The following is a 16,294-nucleotide window of genomic DNA, read 5'->3' on the forward strand; positions in this document are numbered from 1 at the left end:
ATTTCCAAAAAAAAGGAAAAAAATTTCTTATGTCCAAACGGGCTCTAAATATTTGACGGAGAGTCGGAGACCGAAAATACTTATGTTTGACAAACTTAAAGGATTAAAACTGCTAACGAGCATATTTAAGGGACTATTTTAGGTCTACTCCAAAACATAAGGACCAATTTTGTCATTTTCTCTCAGTACCCATTGATAGCTTACACGGCAAAAATAAAACTCGCCAAAATCCAAAACCCAGCTTAGAACAAAAAGTGTTTGAAAAAATTCCTCTGCAATTTTGTGATCAAAGCCATGAGCGGAAACGAGTTCCGCTTTTTCTTATCTTGTGATATCAATCTTCCTGTTACTTTCCGTATTGAGAAATTGGAAGGCAAATTGTTATCACCTAAGCTTTCCGATTCAGGTTAATTCCCTCTTATTTTACCACAATTTATTTTCTATTTCCTCTTTATTCGGTTGTTAAAGCTAGTTTTTTTTATTTATTTAGTGATATTATGTGTTTATAGTTAAAAGCTTGGGTGTTTTGAGAGAAATTATAGTACTATACGAGCCAATTTTCTGTTAATTTGAGATGATCATGTTTAAATCTGGTGTCTGGAATTAGGAGCACGGGTTTGAACCCTGAGGCAGACAAAATCGTGGTAATTAAGTGAAGAAGCGTAGAGGGGCGGGCGGGCCTATTATCCAACAGTTTAGAACCAGTGTGCCAATGGCCCTTGAGATTTTTCTGTTATAAAAAAGAATCTGGTGTCTGAAATTCCAGTGTAGGCAAATAAGACTATGTGATTTCTTTCCATATGCTTAAGCGTTTTAGACTCTTTTAACTTTTTTGCCTACTAGGATTTTAGACTCTAGTTGCTCATTGTGTTATTTTTAGCTTCATGGATCGTTAAAGCTCGATTTTTTAGCTAATTTGTACTCCCTTCGTAGTTCCATCCATTCCATTTTATGTCAAGCGTTTGACTGGGCATAGATTTTAAGAAAGAAATAAAGGCTTTTGAAAAGTCTGAAACATGTCATGACATTGCTGTGAGAATTCTAAGATCAAATTGTTTCAAAAAAGAGAAAAGTATCATTCTTTTCCGGACAGTCTAAAAATGAAAGTGTGTCACATAACAGGGGACGGAGGGAGTAGTAGTAGGCTAGCCAATTTTGCATTAAGCTGAGAGGATCGTTGTTAAATCAAGTGAAGAGGCGATCATGGGCTGACAGTGTTGTGTTACTACAGTTGTTTGACCTCTGCATTTACAAATTTTCTTTCCTTTTAATATGTGTAGATAATGTTGATTCTACAACGGAGGAGAAAAAGCCAGAGCTATATGTGGAGAGTACATTGTATATAGATGGTGCTCCCTTTGGGCTTTCCATGAGAACAAGGTTTCATTTAGGACAATGTGTTTGGCAGTTTCTAATTTAACTACAATGGAAATTGGAGTTGAAAGAGTAGTGTTTCCAAATTGTAAGTTTGTAAAGTAATTTCTTAATTATTAATTGAGAACCTTTCCGTGGGCAGGCTGGAATCAAGAGGTCCATCGTTTTGCTGGAATGAACTTATCACAATGAGTACAAAGTATAGAGACTTAACTGCAAATTCACAACTGGCATTTACAGTGAGTCGAGAGCATATTGATTATCTTCCTTTCAGCTATAAAAAAGATGATTTACTATTTGTTAGTAGTTCTTTAATCCAAACCTCAATGTTCTGTTGAGTTTATTTAGTAACCATCTTAATATGTGTCTCTTAACTTTGTTTCGTGTCCGTAGTGTTGTGCAGATTTGTTTGTTTGGGAAAGTGAGACCTTGAGTATATCCGCTTTTCCTACATGTACTTGTTATGCCCTATCTGTACGAAGAACTCGTGTTTCTTTCTTTTTTGCATTAAAGAGGAACACCAAATCTACTAAATTAAGATTGAAGAGAATTTCAAAATTCAGATTTCTTTGGGTCTAATCCTGCGGTCAACGACATTTGCCAACAGTTCTTTCTTGTTCGACTAAGTTAGTTAATATGGTTAATTTGGGTTTCTCCTTTCACTTAAAGGTTTGGGATGTTTCTTGTGGGAAAGGTGAGGGATTGATTGGTGGGGCGACCATTCATCTCTTCAACATGAAAAAGCAGCTAAAGACAGGAAAGCATAAGCTTAGGCTTTGGTCAGGCAAAGAGGCAGATGGATCCATTAATACAACTACACCTGGAAAGGTTTCTTTTGAACTTTAGCTTAGCTTCATGGTTTCCATATTGTTCGCAAGAGACTTGCTGTGGAAAATTTTCTACTTGCTCACCAAGGTTGACTTCCATTAGGTCCCCAAGGAAGAACGTGGGGAGTTGGAGCGTTTGGAAAAACTGGTCAATAAGTACGAGAGGGGGCAGATTCAGCGAGTTGATTGGCTGGACCGCCTTGCATTTAAAGCTATGGAGAAAATTAAGGAGTCTGAAAATAGTCAAAATGGAAGTTCTCATTTATATCTGGTTATTGATTTTTGCAGTTTTGAACACCGAGTTGTCTTCCAGGTATCTCTTTATCAGTATGTAGTGTTATATCCGTTTTATTTTAATTTTCTTGAAGCTCTTCTAGTTATTACATATGGTTTATGATTTGCCAGCTAATCTTTCTTCTTATTCATCAAGTATTTGTTGGATTTCTAACTTTCCTCCTTTTATTTCACTGTTCCCATAGAAGATTACTTCTTTTTTTTCATAAGTATTGTTCCTGTTGAAGATTTTGTACAGCTTATTTCTGTCATGATCAATATCTAAAGGGCTGCACACGGTAACTGTGCGCCAAGTGTGCTACCGGCCTTTTTCCCCAACTCAAAAACTTATCTTGGGCACACGGTAGGGGCGCTATAGTATGACCTACCTGGGTTCCTCTCCTAACTTTTAACCTTAAATCAATCCCTTCAAGCCATGTTTCATGCCCAAATCATTCTTACTCATTCGTATCACTTTCCAAATATCAAAATCAAGCATTCCACTCTTTTCTACACGTATGTCATATAATTTTGATAAACATAGAATAGGAAGCACCTCGGAAAAAATTGAAATTCTGTGGGGCGTGACAACTTCTCGCGTTGCTTGTTTTTGCAGAGAATAAAAGATGAGAATAGTTCACTGCTATAGATGAAAAGTAAGCACAACACGACTAAGGGAGCATGGTAGGAAAATTTGTAATGTTGTCCTTCAATTACACCCAATAAATATAACAAAATCATAAGGGATTTTTTTTAAACTGTGGTGTCTGGGCCAGCTTGCACACACCTCGACTAACTCCATGAGGTACCTGCTACTTCCCACTAAAATAAAGATGAGATAAAGAAAATCAGCAGGGTCCCAATGTGAGAACATTTTTGCCAGAGTTTGTTTTCTAGGTTTAGTTACCTTGTTGTCACCAGACTTTTTTGCCAACTGATTTCTGGTACTAAAAGAGTTCATAGTAGCATTTTCTTTAGCCTAATATCTGGTGCCAAATGTGCTCGTGACTATCAACGCGTAGTGTTATAGCATGGTATTTTTCCGATGAAGTGCAATATGTTGATTTTGTTGCCTTATTGTGTAGGAATCAGGAGCAAACTTCTTATTACCGTCGCCTATTGCTTCAACGAATGAACTGGTTACCGTCTACGATCCAGAGGTGGGAAAAATAAATCCCTCTGAGCACAAACAACTAAAGCTTGCTAGGAGCTTAAATCGTGGCATCATTGACCGAGATCTTAAACCAAGTTCTACAGAAAGAAAGTAAGACAAACCAATTTTTTTTAACCTTTTTCAATCAATCAATTAATCAATCAACTATGCCTCATGGCAAATTAGTTGGAGCCGGCTATATGAATCCTTTGTACTCATTCCACTGAATCCACACCTATAACCTTTTTTTTTAAACTTTGTGTTCTCTTTTCTAATCCGTCAATTTCTTTTCTGTCTCCACCATTGTTGGAGACCACTTGTCTCAATTAGGTCTGGGTGTGGATGTTCAATAATGCATTGTGTAGTTTAGTCAGATTTTTAGCAATCAAAGAACCTTGATCTTTTTATCCTAATCACTAAACCTTAGAAACAGGGTTATCCTTCCATTCTCTTTTCCATTTCTCTCTAATTTCTTCTTCTATGCTTATTTCTGTAGCTTGTTCAGATTCAGTAACTTATCTTGATGCCTTCTGTTTGTACAATTTTTATAATATGCTATTTGCTGATGCCGTGATCCTTAATGTTTCTCTACATTCAATTTCTTTCTCTTTTCTTTTTGTGTTTCTTGTTTTTCTTTTTTATTTAAAATTTGTATGAATGTAACCAGTTGTGTATTGCATGACTATTAGGTCAATACAAAGAATTTTGAAGTACCCTCCAACGATAAATTTGAGTGGAGACGAGAGGCAGCTGCTTTGGAAATTCCGTTTTTCCTTGATGTCTGAGAAACGGGCTCTGACTAAGTTTCTTCGATGTGTTGAATGGAGCGATGTCCAGGTATAAAACAGGGCCTCTCTTTCATTTAAATCACCTTTCTCTCCTTTCTAAAACCCAATAACTGAAGCTGAAGAACAGAATAGTCCTTGATTATCCCACTCCAATAAAAACAAAAAAGGGAAGGAGAAAAGAGAATTCAAGTAGTGACAATTTTATTCTTCCTCTTCTTGTTTTTGGATCTATATATGTTCCATTGTCGAAAATGCTTGGCATTAGGAAGCAGCAGGCTAGCAAATGACACTATATATCAATCAACTCTCCCTCAATCTGGTTCGGATTGGCTATATGTATTCTCTATACTCATTTCACTCTATTCCAGATATCTTTACTATTTGGAGGATTCATCTTAATTAGACTATTCCTATGCTGGCTGTTAATCTTCTGTAACCCTCACTTATTCGGGTTTAGGACCGGTTGTGCTTTCACATACATTGAGTTTACTATCAGTAAAAATAAAAAAATGAAATAGAGAAGAGACATATAGGGATAGATGTCGGCTCGTTGAACACCAACTGCAAACTGTCTGCATTATTTCAGTACTTCTCCAGAAGGAATCTCTCTAAAGACAGCTTCTGATAAAATCCTTAGACCTCAAAAAAGATTATACTGTTTGAGAAAATACTCGACATAACCCCTAGTTGTTTCAGTTAAGCCCGAGATATACAGTCTCAAGGAGGAGATGCCATCATCTGATCAAGATATGCACTTCTTATTTGATCTCTTCTGATTAAGGCTTCCACTTATCATTTATTTGTTTGATAATCCTTATGTTTATCTGAGTTACTCAAATTTTTCTCTGTTTGGAAAAGATAATTACATCAATTTTGTGGAAGTTTTCTGAGTAGTATTTTAGACCTTGGATATTTGCTTTGTGTACAAATACTGCTTTGATGAACCAAGTTAAATCAAGTTCAAGGACAAAATTTGAATTTTTATGCAGGAAGCAAAGCAAGCCTTAGAACTGATGCACAAGTGGGAATCAATTGACTTATGTGATGCATTGGAGCTTTTATCTCCCGTCTTTGAGAGTGAAGAGGTAAGAGTTGGACATTGATACTTGCAAGTGAAAATTTACAGGAAATCTGCTTTTATCATGTGTGCTCAGAAGTAGTTACTTACAAGAGTATCATCCAAGAAATATAGTTCCAGAAATTCTACAGGTTTGAGACAGGGAGTTTCTTTGGAGATATCTTGACCTTAAATATGCTGCCTTCCAAGTCAAGGTTCTTGAAATCTCTACCAGGTGGCTACGAGCATGCAATTGTAACAAAAGGAAAGAAAAGAAACTGTTTATAGAGAACAAACTTGCGTAGGCTGTTGGTCCTTGATGAAGTTGCTGAGCGTTGGTAGTAAACTTAGATACTACTTGCTTCTCCACTGGTCTTAATAGTTTCTGGAAATGGAAATCTTTTTCATAAAAGGCCTCTATCGTGGTTATTTATGTTTTTTTTCTTCATTTAAACGATAATTGATGTTGTATGTCTCAAGCCATTTCAGGTATATCTTTTTTTTTTTTTTTCTTTTTGCTGTTTTTCTATCATCACCAGCTATTTTACTTCTTAAACTTCACATCTTATCCTGATTTGAAGGAGTTCTAATTTGAAATACTATGACAGGTCCGTGCCTATGCCGTTAGCGTTCTTGAAAGAGCTGATGATGAAGAGCTTCAGTGCTACCTCCTTCAGTTGGTTCAAGCTCTTCGTTTTGAGCGCTCGGACAAATCTCGCCTTTCTCATTTCCTTGTGCAACGGTGTATGCTTACTGTAATATACATCAAAGTTTTCTAGGTGCAACGTGAAGATCCATGGCCCACTTATAGGATAAGCAGGTAACCATTTCGTTTTTTGTATTTTTTTGCAGCATTAAGGAATGTTGAGTTGGCAAGCTTTCTCCGGTGGTTTGTAGCAGTGGAACTTCATGATCCTGCATATGCAAAACGCTTTTATTGTACCTATGAGATTCTGGAAGAAAGCATGTTGAAGGTCGGAGCCAGTTATTATTTCATTAGTCATTAGATAGGCTACTTATATTATCTTGTTATCATATTTGTCTGAATATAGATAGGTATATTAAAAAGAACTCTGAATGGAGTGAGATGCTAGTTTTAAAACTTCCTTGGTTTTGACATTTCAACGATATATATATATATATATATATATATATATATATATATATATATATATATATATATATATATGTATATGTAAATGTGTATATGTTATATACTACAACAACAACAACAATACACCAGTAAAACCCCACTAGTGGGGTCTAGAGAGGGTAGAGTGTACGCAGACCTTACCCCTATCCCGGAAGGTTAGAAAGGCTGCTTCTGCGAGACCCTTAGCTCGACAGAAGAGACAATAATATCAGAAAAGAAGCAAAAGAATAGGTCCGTAACAACAAAAGAAACCAGAAAAATTATAACAGTGTCGTAAGAGACAGCAAATATGTGGATGGGCAATAACACAATACTATGCAAAACAAAAAAAATAGTGTGAACACAACATAGACCGCTAACAGACCTAGACAAAACTCTATCGGACTATCCGGTACAAAGAGGGAAAAACGTTCGACTACCCCCTAGCCTACAACCCTAATGCTCGACCACCACATGTCCCTATCAAGAGCCATGTCCTCGGAAATCTGAAGTCGCGCCATGTCCTGCCTGATCACCTCGCCCCAATACTTCTTAGGCCGCCCTCTACCTTTTCTCGCACCTGCCAAAGCCAACTGCTCGCACCTCCTAACTGGGGCATCTAGGCTTCTCCTCCGCACGTGCCCGAACCATATAAGCCTCGCTTCCCGCATATTATTGTCCATGGGATCAACGCCCACCCTCTCCTGAATATCTAGAAACCATATATACGCAATACACGGATACATATTGTGAGAATGATCTAGAAAGCATTAAGAGATCTTTTTTCACTGGTATTTTTTTCATATGGATAAAATAACATGATGTATGAATAGTTGGTCAACCTTATCCAAAAAAAAATGAATAGTTGGTCAAACTGGTGGAAGACAATGTATGACTCAAGCAGAGTCACATGCATATCTTGTAAATAATTTTGGATACCAACTTGGTTTTTATTAATTTTTGACACATAAAAAAACTTTGGAGGGAAATTTAGCTTTAGGATAAATTTGAAGGTCAGTACAGATATAAACTTGGCGTTTATTAATTTTTGACTAATATAAAAAACTTTGGAGGGAAATTTAGCTTTAGGATAAATTTGAAGGTCAGTTCTTGTGATCCTTTTCCAGTTTCGGAATTAGGGGGAAAAGCTTGGTCTCCAGGGGAAATTGGCGTTATAATTGAAAACTTGAACTGTTGTCTCCTTGAAGGGAAATGGGGAAATCGAGATTAAATTTAAAACTTGAATTGTTGGCTAAGGTCCCAATGAATAAGTTGCCATGGGTAGAGCAGATATGATAACATTTGGGGAAAACAGCAGTGTGCTCTGTGGTCTCTTTCACTCTCTATTCTTTGTTGCTTGTGTTGGCTACTGACTGCATATATGTCATAATAGTTGGGGGCTGGTGCAAGTGGAGATGAAGATGGCTTTAAGTTGTGGCAGAGCTTAGTGCGCCAGACTGAATTGACTGCTCAGTTATGCTCTATAATGAGAGATGTAAGAAATGTCCGTGGTGGCACACAAAAGAAGATTGAAAAGCTTAGACATCTTCTGTCTGGCCTCCTCAGCGAGCTCACTTATTTTGACGAGGTAATTACATTTTTCAACTGGTTCGCCTGTCATTAAATCTGTAAACGTCTATAATACATGTATATTGCATTTAAATTTCTGAAACCATAATATGCTGATCATTGATGCTTTGCAGCCGATTCGGTCTCCTCTTGCCCCTGATCTATTGATCACAGGGATCATCCCGTCAGAGTCTTCAATATTTAAAAGTGCATTACATCCATTACGGTTGGCATTTCGAACAGCAAATGGTGGATGTTGCAAGATCATATTTAAAAAAGGAGATGATCTTCGACAAGATCAGCTGGTATATGCTTGATGTTGTACATTGCTTTTGCTGTAACCATTTAGAAACATTGGGTTTGTTTGTGATGTGCTTTGGTCTGTCTCCTCGAGGGGACAAGTTCTCTTTTCTCCCAACTTTCACATGAGAAAGGAAATGAGATTTACAGATAGAGGCATAACTTGCCTTCAGTTTTTGGCATCAGAATTAGTTTCAAATTCATGAGGAGCCAACTAAATATTGTAAGATTTTTTTTTTAAAAAAGGAAGTTTCTGAGAGAAAAAGAAAACTGATGGGTGGGCAACTGTCTCCTGCCTCTAGTGATCCTGTTTGAAGACACAACACACTGACTTCTAAGTCTTGCAGGTTGTCCAAATGGTATCACTTATGGATCGATTGCTCAAATTGGAGAACCTTGATTTGCATTTGACTCCATACAGAGTATTGGCAACTGGACACGATGAGGGCATGCTGGAATTTATCCCCTCTAAGCCGTTGGCACAGGTATGTAACCTATAATGACAGTAAAAGCACTAAGAGGCAACTCTCAAACTTCTGCATTTAAGATGAATTACTTCTGTTAGAGTCTCGAGTCCTTTGTACATTTAAAGCTTCAAGAGCATGGTCGTGCTTAATGTCAATGGCATCATAGTCTACGTTACGTCACTCGTCTTGTGCTTTTTTTTATGACTCTTTAATGGAATTATAGATGAGCTAGTGTATTTTCAATTTGAATTTTGTTCTTAAAAAGTTTCTGCATACAAACATTATATTAAACTGCACTAAATTTACTCTTAGTTTATTTTATCAGATTATTTCAGAACATCGAAGCATTGTAAGCTACTTGCAGAAGTTTCATCCTGATGAAAATGGACCATTTGGTATTACATCTACATGTCTTGAGACATTTATAAAAAGCTGTGCTGGTTACTCCGTCATCACGTACATATTGGGCATCGGGGACAGGTGACTATTAACTTGGAATTCTTGCTTCCCTCTTTCCTTTTCGTTTCACTATTGATGTGTCATTGTAAGTTCTAGATAATGTGGTGCAGGATTTGTGGTAATCTTAAAATCCGTGGTCTTGAATGATAAGTTTAGACAGATAAAATAATTTGACAGCTAATTTGGCGCTAAGTCAATTACTTCTAACTTAATCTCGGTCAAGTTTAGAGAATATCACTACCGTGTAATTGTAGACATGTGTTTCTTTGAGGGCAAGTCACAGTTTCTTATGAAGCTTCTAATGATAAAAACTGAAATTAGCAATTAAGTTTGATCTCATTGGTTCCCTAATATCCATTACCATGCTTATTTGAAGTGATATGTTTCTTTTTAACTGGATCTATAATAATCATGTTTCTGATATGCAGGCATCTTGACAATCTTCTGCTAAGAGATGATGGGCGCCTTTTCCATGTTGATTTTGGTTTCATTTTAGGTCGAGATCCTAAGCCCTTTCCACCGCCCATGAAGCTTTGCAAAGAAATGGTTGAAGCTATGGGTGGAGCAGAAAGGTACCTAATTTTGCTTTGAAGTGACCTGTGTCAAGATCCAAACTGAGTTTTGTCAAGTTCATCCTGATTTGGAAGTTTCCATTTATAAATCCTCTGCAGGCATTGGAAAGTGTTGATGAAACTTGAAAAGCAATATTAAATTGTCCTCTTCTTTTCTTGCAGCCAGTACTACACCAGGTTCAAATCCTATTGTTGTGAAGCATACAACATTCTCCGAAAATCAAGCAACCTCATATTAAATTTGTTTCATTTGATGGCCGGTTCCAATATTCCTGACATAGCTTCTGATCCTGAGAAGGGCATTCTTAAGGTTGCTGTGTCTATTTGCTTATGTGTTCTACAGGCTCTCATGTTCATTTAGATCACTCCTCTTATTTCCCTCTTCTGACTTAACTCTTTATGTTTATTAGCTTCAAGAGAAGTTTCGGTTAGACTTGGACGACGAGGAATGCATTCACTTCTTTCAGGATCTTATTAATGAAAGTGTCAGTGCATTATTTCCACAAATGGTTGAGACAATTCACCGTTGGGCCCAGTACTGGCGTTGAGTTATGGGTGAAAGTTCATTTCGTTCAAAGAGCATCCTCTAAATTAAGGTAAAGACAGCGAAATTTTCCCCTAAATCAGACCTAGTTTCCTAAAGCTATCCATATTTGGTACGCCACAATACTTGTTGTAGTGTGTCGTTGGCTGGGTCCTGGTTCAGCTAGTGAGCTTCTCTGGGTTTTTTAAGTTTGTGCTTGCCAGGCCTTTATTGGTTGTGGAATACATAGTCACATGTTAATAATTCATCATTGGCTCCTTTCGCTACCCTTAACATGAGGGTATTACAGACCTCATTTGGAAACTTGAAGTGACTTGCAATCTTTTGGTATTCTCATTAAGTAGAATAATTGGTGCTCAGACAATATCATGTATTACTTGGTTTCTTGTGCAAATACCAACGGTATCACTTGTTTCAGGTTGGCTGATAAGTTCGCTGCTGCAGAACGGAAATGATGCATATGAGAACATGTACTCGTGTTGTATTTGTACAGTTGAACTAACCTTACATTGCTATAACTATACATAATGTTCATGTTAACTTATTTTAGCTTTCTGTTTGTATTTTAGCAAAAGCAGATATAATCATATAAAGCAGGTTAAATGAAATTCAAGCTTTCATGTGGAAATACTGGCTATACTTTTCATTCTCTTTCAAATCCTTTTAGTGAAATTCAGTGTTTCATGTAGAATAATTGATTAACCAGGAGGTCACATGTTCAAGCCTTGGTGTAACTTAAGTTGTTGTCGTGTGACCAAGAGGTCACGGGTTCAAGGCTTCAAGCCATGGAAACAGTCTCTTGCAGAAATGCAGGGTATGACTGCGTACGATAGACCCTTGTGGTCCGGCCCTTTCCAGGACTTCGTGCATAGTGAGAGCTTAGTGGTTTGGGCTGGCTTTTTTTAGAGTTTCAATGTAGAATAATTGGCTGTCTTTTTCATTCTCTCAGATCAATGTTCAAATGAACTTATGCATTCCTTGTGGTTGGACCATAATATTTGGCATAGTAGGGGCCATCTTTTTAAAAAAAAAATTAAAATAAATAAATATATATGGGTGTGTAATTATTTAGATGTTGTCTCACTGGATAATTACGACTCTTTTGTAACTCGAACACCGGATAATCAAGATAGTTTGTTTTTTCTTCTTTTTTTTTTTGGTTAAAAGGGATATTATATTATATATGGCTAGATAGCAAAAGATAATACAGCAAAGTCATTGCTAGGGTATTGTAGTATCCCCATAGTAGTAATGTTATGCACGATTGTGTCTATATTACAACTCACAAAAGTTCTAACCAATTCTGCCCAAAATATATCATTGACAAACATCGGAGGAACTGATAATATCCTAGACTTGTTCAAAAAGACTTTGTTTGCTGCCTCCTTGGCCAATGCATCAGCTACTCTGTTCTGCTCCCGATAGGTGTGCTTCACTACCAACTGTCCATCCTGTGAATTAGTGATCTGCATTCACAAATTAAGGGATCATAAATAACGCTTCCTTTCGTTAGCACATTGATAATTTCAGAAGAGACAGTTTGTTTTTCAACATCTGAAGTGCATAGTTTATCTCAATTTATTAAAATTACTCTTTCCGTTTCAATTTAGATGATACATTTTGCTTATCGAGAGTCAAACTGCGTGTGAAGTTTGATCAATATTTTAAAATATTTTTTTATCATATTGACATGAGAAAAAATGTAACTTATAGTACTTTTCGTATAGTTTTTGAATATTTAAATTCTAAAGTTTAATTTTTAAATACTAAATTGAACTAATCCAATTTAGTTTCAATGTAGAGTCACCTTGAGCGGTCCGCGGTGGGTGTTGTGCGGCCGCGGTCGGCTTGGTGCAGTCCGCACTGGGCAATGATCCGCAGGTCTTCAGGGAGCCTGCGCGGCCGCGATCCTTCTTACGCGGTCCGCGGTGGGAACTTCAGAGGGGTATAAATACACGTGAATTTCAGTTATTTTACATTTTTCAAAACCCCAAAACATAAGAGGCGATTTTCCAATTACCTTTTCTTCTCCGAAACGATTGGTAAGTGATTTCTAACTTATTTTGTTCACTTTTTAACATCTTTTAACATAATTTCAACTTCAAATCAAAGATTTTCATGGGTAGATTGGGTGATGTGGGTAGAACCTAGGTTTTTTTCTAAAATTAGGGATTTGGACCTCAATTTGAGGTCTGATTTCAAAACAAACCATATATTTGAATTTGTCGGGGAATGGGTAATGGGGTTTTGGTTCGAACCTCGGTTTGCAACCACATGGGCCCGGGGGTGAATTTTGACTTTTGGGTAAAACTTTGGAAAACTCATTTTCATGCGTTGGGATTGATTCATTTAGCATTTATTAATGTGATTGGAATAGAGGTTCATCACTCGAGCTAAGGATAGCTTTGCTCCCGTCTCGTGGCACAACCATCGAAGGCAAGTGATTGTCCTCCACATGGAAGGGCTTACCTGTGCCAAGCACACCTGATAGCGGAGGCAGAACTCCACAATGACGGAATCAAGCTCTCCGCTCAAAGAAAATGCTCCGAAAGTGAAGGGATACGTGTAAAAATATGTAAACCCCTTCTTGGGTAAAGTTATCCGCTCTACCAGGTCGGGAGCGATAATGTCCAAATCTTGACATTGGCAGTCTTCCTTCACAACAGGGATACTAAAAGGACAGATAGAAGAAAGGTATATGCTAACAACACACGTATGAGGGTGAGCAGAAGGGTATTTCTATTCGAAATCTTTGGTGGTAATAAGATTCTTTGGGATGATGGTACTCACTATATGAGGAGCAGCATCATCCGTTTTACTTTTGTTCTTTGAAGAACTAGGGTTTCTTGAAGAGAAAGCCATTTTTTATCTGAAGGAGGTTATAAGCAAAATATGTCATCTAATTTTGAAACAGAAGGAGTAATAAATATGGAATTCATGTTTTTTCAACAAACAAAACTTCTCGATACAATTTCATTTAGCAATTTGATTCAGGTTACATCTAGTATTCATTTGCCTCAGTTGCCATAACTATCTTACTTAAATCACGCTGAATTCCTTTACGCAATCGAGAGGTTTAAATAACTAATCTTAACGCGTCAAGTTGACTAATCCTAACCAATTATTAAGTAAGTACAAATAGTAGTTAAAACTAGCAACCTGCTATATTTGTCTCTAGTCCAACGAGAAATACATAGAGTATTGTTGTAATCTACTTTTTGACACTTTTCTTTGTCAATTCTTCTGTCTTTTTATTCGTCTCGTATTCGAAATTTACTGATCCGACTAACTGATACTAGATCTTAATCTATGTATTAATGGCATTTCGTAACAACTTGACTGGAGTCTAGCGGCTCTCTAAGGCTTCGGTGTACTAGCAGTGACGAAGGCAGAATTTTCGCTAAGGAGGTTCAAAAAAAGAAAAAGTTAAAATTAGAAAAGTGTGTGACTAGTGGAAATTGAATCTGTGACCTTACAAAACGTTTTTAACCTCCTTGACCACTGAGCTATGTTTTTGGGTTGTATTAAGGGAATTCAAAATATAATATATAGAGGTACATACCGAATTTTGCCTTATATGTATATATAGTGTAATTTTTCGGCTAAAGGGGGTTCTGAACCCCTTTTTGCCTCCTAAATCCGCCCCTGTATACTAATACCTGCCACCAAAATATCGTGAAGGCTTCTTAACTGAATGGTTATTGTCTTTATCGGAGGAGTATGAAATCAACAACGTGTAACTGCTAGGTTATTGAATGCTTTTCTGCTTGAGAAAGTGCTTGCCATCAAATTCACAACTCAATTATGCTATTGAGTTCGTACATATTTAGTAAATTTCTTGATACATATACATAATTCGAAGCAAAAGCTATTAAATTCCGTCGATTTTGGTCGATTTTTTTTCTAGATTAAATTAATCAAAAGTGGATTTGGTTATTAAAGCTTTGGAGCTTTTCGTCCTTTTTTAATTATGCCACATATTCAACGGTATATGAATTAAAAAATCTTGGCAAAAAAGTCAGTGAATATCCCATGTGAATTTGTGATGAGAGTTTGCCAGCCAATCCCAATCGAGTCTTTTATATTAAACCAAAAATCCCATGTGCTCCTCTTACCTTTTAGGTCAATTGCTCCAAAAGTGGCTAACGTAAGAAAATATTTTTTTTTATATAATTAATTATTTTTTATTTTTTGTAACGTCAGGAAATCTTTATTTTTATTAATTATTATTTTTTATATAGAAATCGAGAAAAAGTATATCCCTTAATCAATACTGTTCCCTATTTCCCAGGACACAATAGTGGGGTTATGTGAAAAAGAAGGGAATTAGAAATTAGAATGTAAGTACAGCTCTAATTCACACATAAATACTATTTTTAATGATTTTCATTTTGATTTATTGATGGATTAGTATTTCTTCCATTCTAATTTATGCGACATAATTTGACTGACGTGAAATATATAAATTAATGAATTAAATTTTGTTTATCTTAATCATCATAACATTTTGTGTGACTATTCTAATTTAGTTTAAAGTGAAACGCAGGGTCGGATCCAATGATTTGGTATTCAAGTATAATTTTTTATATGAAAACCCATAAAATATTTAACAAATATATGATCCAAACCTATAATTCTAAAAGTATTATATCTTCAGTGCTAAGAACATCAAAACAAATCAAAGTTAAAATCTTAAATTTGCCTCTGATAATACAAGATGTTAAATTAATTTTTTTAAAATGAAAAAGCTAGTATTATTCTTAGAATAGTTATGCCGAACCACCAAAGGTTATGGTGGAATAGATATGATACCTCCCCTTACATCTTGTTTAGTTGGTAGTTATGTATCGTTTTATTATTATGTATCATATCATATTGTGTTGTATCGTATTCTGTTATATTATATTATATTAAACAATGTTTGGATAAATTACATTATGTGTCGTCGTTCATAATGTCATATACCAGCAATATGAATAATAATCTTGCAATATTATCTATAGAAGTATCAAGTTACTAAGTCATACAATGAAAGTTTGGGAGAGGGTGATGGAGGTGAGGGTGAGGAAGACAATGTCTATATGTGACAACCAGTTCGGATTCATGCCGGGTCGCTCGACTACGGAAGCTATCCACCTTATTAGGAGGTTGGTGGAACAGTACAGGGATCGGAAGAAAGATCTGCGCATGGTGTTTATTGACTTGGAGAAAGCGTATGACAAGGTCCTTAGGGAGGTGCTATGGAGATGTCTGGAGGTAAAAGGTGTGTCGGTAGCTTATGTTAAAGCGATCAAGGACATGTATGATGGAGCTAAGACTAGGGTAAGGACTGTGGGAGGCGACTCGGAGCATTTTCCGGTTGTTATGGGATTACACCAAGGATCTGCGCTTAGCCCGTTCTTATTTGCCTTAATAATTGATGCACTAGCACACCATATTCAAGGGGAAATGCCATGGTGTATGTTATTCACTGATGACATAGTCCTGATTGATGAGACGCGGGACGGTGTTAACGAGAGGTTGGAGGTTCGGAGACAGGCTCTCGAGTCTAAGGGTTTCAAATTGAGCAGGACTAAGACAGAGTACCTGGAGTACAAGTTGAGCGCCGAGTCGAGGGAAGTAGGCATGAATGTGAGGCTTGGATCACAGGTCATCCCCAAGAGAGGTAGTTTCTAGTATCTTGGGTCGGTTATTCAAGGAGATGGAGAGATCGACGAGGACGTCACTCACCGCATAGAAGTGTGGTGGATGAAATGGAGGCTAGCATCTGGAGTCTTAT

At 36.8% G+C, this 16,294-nt stretch overlaps 1 protein-coding gene across 2 annotated transcripts; it reads left to right on the forward strand.

Moving 5' to 3' along the window:
• Positions 1-222: 222 nt before the first annotated feature.
• On the forward strand, positions 223-11,143 carry LOC104247926 (phosphatidylinositol 3-kinase, root isoform). Of its 2 annotated transcripts, XM_009804079.2 has the most exons (18): positions 223-406; positions 1,281-1,380; positions 1,517-1,613; positions 2,044-2,202; positions 2,305-2,514; positions 3,560-3,738; positions 4,317-4,464; positions 5,405-5,500; positions 6,081-6,216; positions 6,325-6,446; positions 7,998-8,192; positions 8,308-8,478; positions 8,821-8,958; positions 9,266-9,420; positions 9,828-9,971; positions 10,134-10,281; positions 10,382-10,567; positions 10,934-11,143. In XM_009804079.2, exons 1-17 carry the CDS (start codon positions 295-297, stop codon positions 10,517-10,519), a joined length of 2,448 nt encoding a protein of 815 aa, XP_009802381.1. In that variant the 5' UTR covers positions 223-294; the 3' UTR covers positions 10,520-10,567; positions 10,934-11,143. The 2 variants fall into 2 exon arrangements, with proteins under 2 accessions (XP_009802381.1, XP_070027828.1); XM_070171727.1 differs by lacking the exon at positions 1,281-1,380 and having other exon boundaries at positions 267-406.
• The last annotated feature ends 5,151 nt before the right edge of the window (positions 11,144-16,294 follow it).

Source organism: Nicotiana sylvestris, chromosome 4 (assembly GCF_000393655.2).
Source record: "Nicotiana sylvestris chromosome 4, ASM39365v2, whole genome shotgun sequence".
NCBI lineage: Eukaryota > Viridiplantae > Streptophyta > Magnoliopsida > Solanales > Solanaceae > Nicotiana > Nicotiana sylvestris.

Excerpts from the sequence above, each read along its gene's own strand:
- LOC104247926 (XM_009804079.2), top strand. The coding sequence starts at position 295 with ATGAGCGGAAACGAGTTCCGCTTTTTCTTATCTTGTGATATCAATCTT. Across the intron at positions 4,465-5,404 it reads TTGAATGGAGCGATGTCCAG|GAAGCAAAGCAAGCCTTAGA; the intron begins GTATAAAACAGG and ends ATTTTTATGCAG. Across the intron at positions 8,193-8,307 it reads AGCTCACTTATTTTGACGAG|CCGATTCGGTCTCCTCTTGC; the intron begins GTAATTACATTT and ends GATGCTTTGCAG.